The sequence below is a fragment of the Meleagris gallopavo genome, chromosome 10 (genome assembly GCF_000146605.3).
Source record: "Meleagris gallopavo isolate NT-WF06-2002-E0010 breed Aviagen turkey brand Nicholas breeding stock chromosome 10, Turkey_5.1, whole genome shotgun sequence".
Classification (NCBI taxonomy): Eukaryota; Metazoa; Chordata; class Aves; order Galliformes; family Phasianidae; genus Meleagris; species Meleagris gallopavo.
Genome location: NC_015020.2, coordinates 23,346,740 through 23,355,938, shown reverse-complemented (window position 1 = coordinate 23,355,938; position 9,199 = coordinate 23,346,740). Strand labels below are relative to the sequence as shown.

The window sequence follows — 9,199 nt, the reverse complement described above, 5'->3', positions numbered from 1 at the left end:
AAAAATATTGCACAACTTCAGGTCTGTCCGCCCCGATTTTGCTCCGAGTAAGTAGGTACGTATGAGTTAAGCACAAAATTGTGTCCAGGCAAATCTGTAGAATTTGAGTGAATGTAGGACTGTAGACTGTTTTGTTTCCAACTGCAACTTGGAATTCTTCAATAAGAGAGCAGGTTGCTACCAGCTACAGGAATAATAAATCAATGTGTTGGTTCTACGTTTTGCTGACTAACCCTTCAAAAAGTATCCATGCCATGCACAGTTGTAACTGGTCGATAGACAAGGTCAAAGTACTTGGGTCTTTAAGCACAAGTTGATAGAACAAGTTCTCAAACTGCATGTGAAAAACAATCAAGAACATTCCCTGATTTGTTGTGGTTAACGTGAGATTGCATCTCATTTTGCAAGACTGAGACTTCTCAATGTATCAGCGCTGCGTTGAATGCATACAAGTCACTGCAGGGTACATTAAGAAAGAAAAAAGAAAAAAAACATGCTAAGTGGATAAAAGTTCCTTACAGCTGCAATCTTGCAAGACCACCTTGTAATAAGCACATAATTTTGCTGCAGAAATGAGCTAATGGTGTCACTCTGGCTACAGCAGTACTATTCTCCCCCTTCATTGCTGCTATGACAATCTGCATTCATATAAACGCTGCATTTATGCGCAGAACAAAATATTTTTTCTCTGCTTGGTAAGATTTCTTGTCTGCTTGGTGGACTGATGTGTCAGCAGCAGGGCTTAACAGATACATGTAATACAGGAGACTGAGATACAGTATGTTTATTCTTAACTTCTGAAACCTAAGAACTACAAGAACAAGAGATGCAGTATCCATTTGCTGCAATTCAAGACAACCATTTTTTAGGGAGAAAAAAGGTAGAATAAGTGATTGCTTCTAACCCTATATTAGTTCTAATTTTTTTTTCCAATTGCAGCAGCTTCACTGTTTATTGTCCTTCTGGTCCACTTCTATCTTGATCAAGTTCAAGTTCAAGTAGACATCCAAATGAAAGGATTTGTTTTGTCCAAACCGAAATGAGTTCTAAAATCCATGAGACCGTAATTTCAGTTGCAGGACCTGTTCTGTATCTTCGTATTCAACATCACTTGCAGAAAAGGGGTAATGCATCTCAGTTTGCTTACAAGCTAGGAGAGATCACTTCGAAGTCTGCATATTCCTAACTGCAAACAAAATATAGCACTTGTAACAGGTTATAAATAAACTGGTTTTCAAGCATAGAGCCAGCCCAACGATAACAATACACTATTAAAAAGACCTAAGGCAATGAATTCCATCTCCAATGGAGGGAAAAAAAAAAAAAAAGAACTGTGCAAACAAGCTTAAAACTATTTCTTTGTGCCAGTGTTATAAAATGTAGATTTTAATAAAGCCTTGACCCAAATGCCAGGACTCGTGAAAAGAATCAGAAAAAAAAAAGTTACTTTATTTAGGAAAAAAAATACTCTTATCTTACTGCTAATAAAATTGGATACACGCAGCTTAAACATTTACAGTTGCTGTAACACTTTACAATTCCTATATGTGGGTGTAAGAACAAACATTAAAGACAATGGTGGGTCAAGGCTTTACATTAAAAATAACAACCTACTTTTTCCTATAGTCTCTAAAATACTATGCTTTTTTTCCCAATATTTGCAGCCATTCAGGAGTATTTTTTATTCATTAGGAAATGTATGTTTTGTGCATAACCTTAATTCCTAATTTCTGGCTCTTTGGGCTGAATGACAAAAGGATCAAACCCATTGAAGTGGATGGTCTCCTTGAAGGTTCACGAAGAAACCCTGGCTCAGTTAGTCTCGTATGATGAAAGCAGTGCTGCATCCACTGGCTCCATGCAGGATGGACAGGTAAAGGATCTCATCAACCAGTCATCTATACAGTCCAGGTGGTAGATGTGCATGCACGGCAGAAATCGAATAGGGTCCCCATACACAAAGTCCATCATACAAATGACGCATCTGGGGAAACAAGAAATAGGGTGATGGTAACACACTGGAAATGAAAAGCAATGCAGTATCTGTCAGATACGACTATCTCAAACAAAATTCTGTTATTATTGACAGATACGGCAAGATTTCTCTGTTACATCAGTGCTGGCTCCACCCAGCACTGGATTTCTTGGTGTTTTCTTCATACTATAAGCCCCTGACTGCAGCATTAGCAAGAAGCCTGCAGCCAGGGCTGGGACAGCTCAGCATCCTGCACAGAACTAGAAACAAGAGATGGGAGTCATGAAGTTGAGAAAGCAGCAGCATGGAATTACTTTCCCATAAAGGGAAGAAGAAAATAAAAGGGCATAAATTACACAGATGAGGGAAAATACATTTCATTTGTAGCAGAAAAACAAAGGATAGAACAAAGAGGCTTCTGCGTGGAAAAAAGCTGCGTCAAATTACACTCCCTGAAAGTAAGGCAAAAACGGAAGGACCAGATGAGGTTTGCCATGGGAGTAGCACAGACCAGTGGACACCCACAGGAGCTCTGTGAGGCCTGTGGAACTTACTCTCTGATCTTCTTCTCGGAGCCATCTCTTCCAGGATCATAGACTCCCTTGGGTAGGTGCTGGATAAGGCCTATCCTCTGCGCTATTCGGATTTGCTCTTCCTCTGTCAGCTGTGTTGCCAGCCGGGTCTGGCTGGGGGTTGGGTGATACACAGGAACGGGGACTTGCTCCTAAAATTAAAATATTTCAGTTAAATTTTTTTCTAAAAAGGCTTTCCTAGTATTTCCTAGCACAACATAGGCAGCATATTTAATTTTTCTTCTCTCGGTCCTGCAAATGTTTCAGTGATTTCCCGCCTTTACAAATTCATGGCTGAAATTATATACAGGATGGGTTTGTGAGTGGCACCGCAGCCACGCTTCAGGACTAACACTGCTGATGTTCAATAAGTTTGGTTAATTTCCTTAGGGCTTAGGCTCTATTTCACAAAGTCAGAGTTCCCTTCCAACGCAGCTGCCTTTTAATGGTTCCCGTGACCTGTGCACTGCTGGGATAGGGACAGCCAGCAGCTGAGGGTGACCTGTCATACAGCAGCACAGCTGCCTCACTGGCAGCTCACCCATGGCATGGCTCACCCATGGCATGGCTCACCCATGGCATGGCTCACCCATGGCATGGCTCACCCATGGCATGGCTCACCCATGGCATGGCTCACCCATGGCATGGCTCTGACCTGCATGCCAGGGAGATAAAGCATCGTTCCCCTCCCTAACACTGCACCTCTGAGCTGCATGCATCAGCCAGGGCAAGGCCCTGTCCTGTTCTGATGTTGCAAGCACCACAAGCTGCCTCTGACTTTATATTTTCATGGCTTTGCTGTACTTCTGTGGATTACACTAGTTGGGGTGGGCAAGAGTGAGTGCTCCTCACAGAGAAAGGAGTGCCACTTGCTCTCAGAGGCAGGGCCAGGGAAGGGTGCATGTGTTTACCAAGGGAGCTGTATTGCTGCATTAAAGCTCTGACAGCAAGGGGTTACAGAAACATGAAGAAACGCAGATACTGGAGGAAGAAAAAAGATTGAGGAACTCAAAATGTCTGAAAGAAGCATGACATGGAACTGCCAGTGAACAGCTCCACCAGCACAACAACCCATCTGAGCACAGCATCACTGCGTAAGAAATTACAGTTAAATGAGATCCTGCTGCAAACTGAGCCCTTTGCATTTTGGACAGCTCTTGAGACGATCCCTCAGTCACAAGCCCTAAGCTGACAGCTTCAGGTAGGTTTGGGACAGTAAGCACAACCTTGAGCACTGAAGGCCAAACAAAGCCAGTAAGTCTCTCCCCTTTTCCAGCTGTATACCAGCACCTGCTCCTACCAACCCCCAGAGGCCATTCCCCTGAGAACTCCCTCTTATTTTAGGGCCAGCAGCGTGCTTCATCCCTTCCACACACCACAGCACAGTGCCATCCCAGCATGGCAGCTCCCAGCCCCCTGCCTCAGCTCCCCCTCAGAACAGAGCCATGGCCCTGTGCCACGTCCCCCATTAGGGCAGGGGACATGGGACGCTGTGCTGGCCACGTCAGGTGTAGCAGTGGCTGAGAATGGTGCTGCCTCTTTGCACAGGAACATGAAAAACAGGGGGCAGTGGCTGCCAGGCTGCTGTGACAACACGTAAATCATGTTACTGCAAATAAAAACGAGTGGCTGTTCCATTCCCCGATCCCTGACACTGTCTGATGGCACTTTAATCTCTCCTCCAATTGCTATTAAAAGCCTGCCCAGCCCAAACCAGAGCCTGCTGTGTGGAACCATGCCAGTGAAATGGAACAACACGCACATAGCAGGGGTCAGACCATGGGGAGCACCCACAGTGACCATCCCAGAGCCACCCACTCCCAAGTGGAAGCACAGAGTCCCTATGGGTTCACAGCCCCTCTGACATTTCCACATCTCTGTGTCCATCGGTCCAGGCACCACAAGGCCCTGCACCCTGCAGGGTGGTTCTGGGGCCCTGAGGCTGCACTCCGACAGCACTTGTAGCTATGGCCCCCTGGCACATACATTAAAAAAGATCAGGTTATCCATGTAATTATTGCTATACTCCAAAGATGAGCACGGATTTATTGCTCTTCTGCCTCACTTTTATCTACCATGGAAAATGTTTCTACAGCTGGAATTACAAAATATTGAATTTGTAGCCAAAGTCTGTGCTCTTTATCATTGGATAAAGATACCAGGCGTTTCAAACTAAGACAAGATTTCATGCTAACTATTCTTCCATACAAATTTTAACATATGTACACATATGCATACAGCCAAACCAAACAATCAAACTCCTATATTAGTGTCAGCCAGCAAAACAAAAATCGCTCACTGGCACTCAGTTTGCTTCCAACAGTTATCCTTCCCCCCCGGAACACAGGAGCAGTGCTGCAGTCCCTGCGTGCCCCAGCACAGCTCTCCCTGGCTCTGCACACACGCATCCTGCACTTCTCTCACCGGCCCTGCAGGAACAGCATCAATTCAGACTCCAGCTGTACAGTGGGGTTTGTGTCTTCATGTCATCCTCAATCCTCCTCGACTGAGGGAGGGAAGGGGGAAATCACACAGGGCACCCAGAGGTCGGCATTTTTTACTTCTAGTGAAAAATAAACATTTTCACACGTTGCTAGAAGCCCAGACACGGTTTCTGCACATGGATTCCCAGGCACGCTTGGGGTTCTGCCTAGAAAAAGGTCTCATTAAGCACAACTTTTTGTTGAAGGTTTTCTCATCAATGCAACTTACCCTGGTTACTTATGCTGCTGTAAAACTGCTGCTATTTTGTTTTACCACATTTCCATCTTGTTCCTGCAAGTGTAATGAATTTGTAATTCTCTGAAAGCAGGTCAGTGGTAGATCAGAAACTCTTAATCCCTGGATAAAGATTATTTTAAGATCCCTGCACGCCGCATATCAGCAGTATGTTATCAGGGCTTTTGTTTGTTTGCTGCTTTTAATAATTGCACCAGCATGCATGGATTATCCTTTCGAGAAGGTCAGAGGTGAGACGAACAATTCTGACATCCAGCAGCTCCAGAACTCAACCCTCACTGCTGCCTTCAGCCCCCACGTTCCACCCCTGACCTCCAAGCTGGGGTTCCGATTCTTTTTTGATTCTATCTGGTTCTTTTTCCCTCCCGACCCAACATTCTCGGAGCTGATTTGCACCTAAACATCACCAGCACATCTGTGCATTCAGCCCAACAGAGGAGACAAACTTCCCCCTACCTATGTTTAGCCCAACTTGTCTTCTGCTTTTTTCTTTTTTTTCTCCTTTTTTAAATTTTTTTTTTATTTTTTAACTAGTCTTCAAATACCAACAGGCACAGCACTTACACTCCTTGTGGTCGCTGCCTACTCAGTTAATACAAATAAACTGTTCAAACTGAACAGCCCAGTCGTTCCCACAGCTCCCTTCTGCAGTCCCTCCAACGCAGCCACGTCTGTCCTGCACTGCACTGTCTGGGGCTGCAGGGGTAGTTCACATCCAGCTGCGCTGAGGCCACACCTGCCCCCCCGCTGCCCTCATAGCACCACCATCACACACAGCTTCAGCCTTGCAGCTTCCCACCCCAGGGAACCCTGACACAGACAGCTTCAGCTTACAGCTGTGAAGTCAGGAGGTGAGAAAAGAGATCTCGCTTTTTCTGCTTCTTGCAAAATCCCCACTGAATTGTATGAAATGTTCTCCTCTCGCTACTTTATTACTCATAAGGAACTAACTGGGATAATGGTCCAGAGGCCTTTTCTGGAAATGCCATTCTGACTGGGATGAAAAGACTCGAGCTCCATCCGTATGTTAATACCCGTTCTGAAATAATATCCTCCCCCAAGACATATTACTGTAAAACCACTTGCCATTATAATGTGCATTATACTGCAACTACAGCTTACTTTAATAATCCTTAGAATATTATGAGCAGACTGCCAAATATAAAAACCTTTTTCTGCTGTACAGGAGAGAACAGTTCATTTATAAAGCTGAATACCAGTTGCCATAAAACATCGCGTAATGAAATCGTTACCCAACGTTTTATATTCCTGCTTCCAGGTAGCCAGGCAGTATAAATAACTGCAATAGCTGAGCACTTAGGCTAAGGAGTTCTTTTTAAAGAAAAATTCCCCTGTCTCACCTCTCCCATTTGGAAGAGGCAGCGGAGACTGACAGCTGGGCTGGGCAGACACACACAGTGAGAGCCATCAAGATTGGGTTTGCCCAGCAAACCCAAGGTGAACTGGATGTACACTACCTTCCCAGACAGAGAAGAGCTGCTCCAGGGACATGTCCTGTCAACACAGAAGCTCATAGGCTGCCACTGCCCAGCCCTGCTGATGGCACCTGCTGCACCACGGAGGCAGCTGGCTGGAGATCTCATTGCCCACCAAAGCATCTGAAACACTGAAGGTTATCAAGAAGTGGTAGGAGAAAAGTAGTAATTAAAAAGCAGTAATTAATCCTTGGAAGCATAATCTCCTGACACAATCAGATAATTTTTACATTGCCAGACTGCAGAGCAGGCTCCTCTGGCCACATCCCTGGGTGCATTCCCACTAAGCACGTCTTTGGTCAGCAGCTCCTTGCTGGATTTAGCCGCCCCTGTTCCTCCCTCCACCAATCCCATCAAATTTCAGGGGGTGAATTTCTGCAGAAAAGCAGTACTCCACGTTCTTGTGAGTGTCCCCCCACCTCCAGCCAGAACCCTCCAACAGCTCCACTTGGGGCACCAGCACACAGCTCCCAGGAGACAACAGAGCCCTCACCCCACGGCTTCCAAGCGTGTTTATTTTAATAGGTTATTTTTATATGTGGAGGGAAAATATCCACAAATAGTTTACAGAGATCCACGCATTTCTGTCAAGCTGTGGCAGCGAGCAGAACCAGGAAGGAGAGCTGCCCCAGACATTACTTGGGGGCATGCAGAGTGCTGCACCCCAAGGATGACAAAGCAGAGCAGCCGGCTGGGGACGGAGCAGCCCCTGCTGCAGCTGGTACCAGAAGAAGCACATGTACACAGATCATCCTCACCCATATGCAAACAGCAACATCTGCACTGCTGGCACAGATCCTCTCCTCCTCGCACTAAGTGGTTATCTCTGCAGAAAGCCCCTCTTAGGCCTGGCAAGCAGAGGCAGCTGTTACAGCAGCATGATTGTATATACACAGCACTTCGAGCAAGATGGCTGCTGGGAGAATGAGGAGCTGATCTCACAACAAATAAAGACCTGACATTTTGGGCAGAAAAAAATAAAACTGAGAAACTTAGTCCTCGAGAGCAGGGGGAGAGGCTGAAGACAAAGGTCGCAGTGAGGCTGCCTCTGCCTGAAGGGTCCAAAGCAAACCTGCTGCATCCCACTCACTCACTGCCAGTGAGCAGGAGGCAAAAATAAAGGTTAGCCAAAAAACTGGTGAACAACTAATCCAGTTAAGGGTTTCTTTGAAGGCTGCATTCAAGCACGAGATGGGGGAAACACAGCAGAGCTGCGAGGGAGGGGCTGACAGAACACTAACCCACAGGAATCCTTCGCACTTCCTGCAGACGCCTATTTACGTTCTGGAAAGGGTAAGGCATCAATCATTGCAATTGTTTCTAGTGTAAACCAAAGGGATCAAGGCTAAAAGCAGCAAGGCTGATCACTGCATGCTCTCCTGATGCCAGGCTGGGATGCAGCACAGCACAGAGCTCTGTCCCAGCACACCTGTCAGCCTCCAGACACCGTGTCCCATGCACTGCCCGCAGCACTTGGAGGCTCTAACAAAAGCCCCGAGCTCACACACCTGCTTCTGTGGGCCAGGCTGAGCACCAGCAGCCCCTGCTCACCTCCCAGGAGCACGTGGGGATGAGGTGACCCAAGGTGATCTCACACAGTGCTGCCTCTGAAATACCAGTCCTGCCACCTTCTTTACAGTGGCTCCCATCGTCGGCTGTGCAGGCACTGTTCTGACCGACCTCCCCAAAAGCAAACACTTATCACTGACTGCAGACACTGCAGAGCCTGGAAAAGCTGGGAACCAGCACTCCCCACTGAGGGCCTTCAGACAATCCCAAAATATTGACCCTGAACACTTAAGAAAAAGCAAGAGTGCTAAAATGTATCTTTTGGCAATTAGTTACTTCAGCTTGAAGGTGATTCTAAGAACTCAGCCATTCTAAGTACTTCAGGAACAAGACAGCAAAGTTACAGCAGTCAGCTCTAATTAGCTAAGAGGAATAGCAAAGGAAAAGGGCCAAAATAGCAAACATGAAAATACGCGTGCACCAAAGACATGAGCAGTCCATCAGGGGAGAACAGCTGAAGTATAAATACGTACAGGCTGTGCTTCCACGTGTAAATCTGAGACGTGTCTATGTATATTTCAGCGTGCATTACAAGAGCTGGTCTGGCCTATTAGCAACACAGAGTAGGAAAATATCGCTCATTCCAACACAGAAGTGGGAATGGACTTCAGAAGTATACAGTGGGCACAACATCAAAGGATCAGTGACATCAAGTGAAGAGTGATCTCATCTGTAAGATCAGGGCATGTGTTATCTGGGCATTACCTTTCAATGATATGGCAAGCATGTTCCCAAGACAAACAGGGCCACCCAGAACACAGCTTAATAGCCTCATCTAAAACAAGTTTTAACGGATATCCACAAACAGCATCAGATCCAAGTCCTCATACAGCAAGCTCCTAAAGAGG

General features: G+C 46.1%; 1 protein-coding gene across 1 annotated transcript; it reads right to left on the bottom strand.

Moving 5' to 3' along the window:
- Window positions 1-301: 301 nt before the first annotated feature.
- Window positions 302-8,431, bottom strand: RNF11 (ring finger protein 11). Its single transcript, XM_003208837.4, has 3 exons — window positions 8,399-8,431; window positions 2,530-2,699; window positions 302-1,984 (listed from the first exon to the last, which is right to left on the bottom strand). The coding sequence occupies exons 1-3, from the start codon at window positions 8,429-8,431 to the stop codon at window positions 1,813-1,815; spliced, it is 375 nt and encodes a 124-aa protein (XP_003208885.1). The 3' UTR covers window positions 302-1,812.
- Window positions 8,432-9,199: the final 768 nt, after the last annotated feature.

Coding starts and splice junctions, on each gene's coding strand:
- RNF11 (XM_003208837.4), bottom strand. CDS start 8,431: ATGGGAGCCACTGTAAAGAAGGTGGCAGGACTG. Junction 2,700..8,398: donor TAAAGAAGGTGGCAGGACTG/GTATTTCAGAGG, acceptor TTTTAATTTTAG/GAGCAAGTCCCCGTTCCTGT. Junction 1,985..2,529: donor TCCGAGAAGAAGATCAGAGA/GTAAGTTCCACA, acceptor TTGTTTCCCCAG/ATGCGTCATTTGTATGATGG.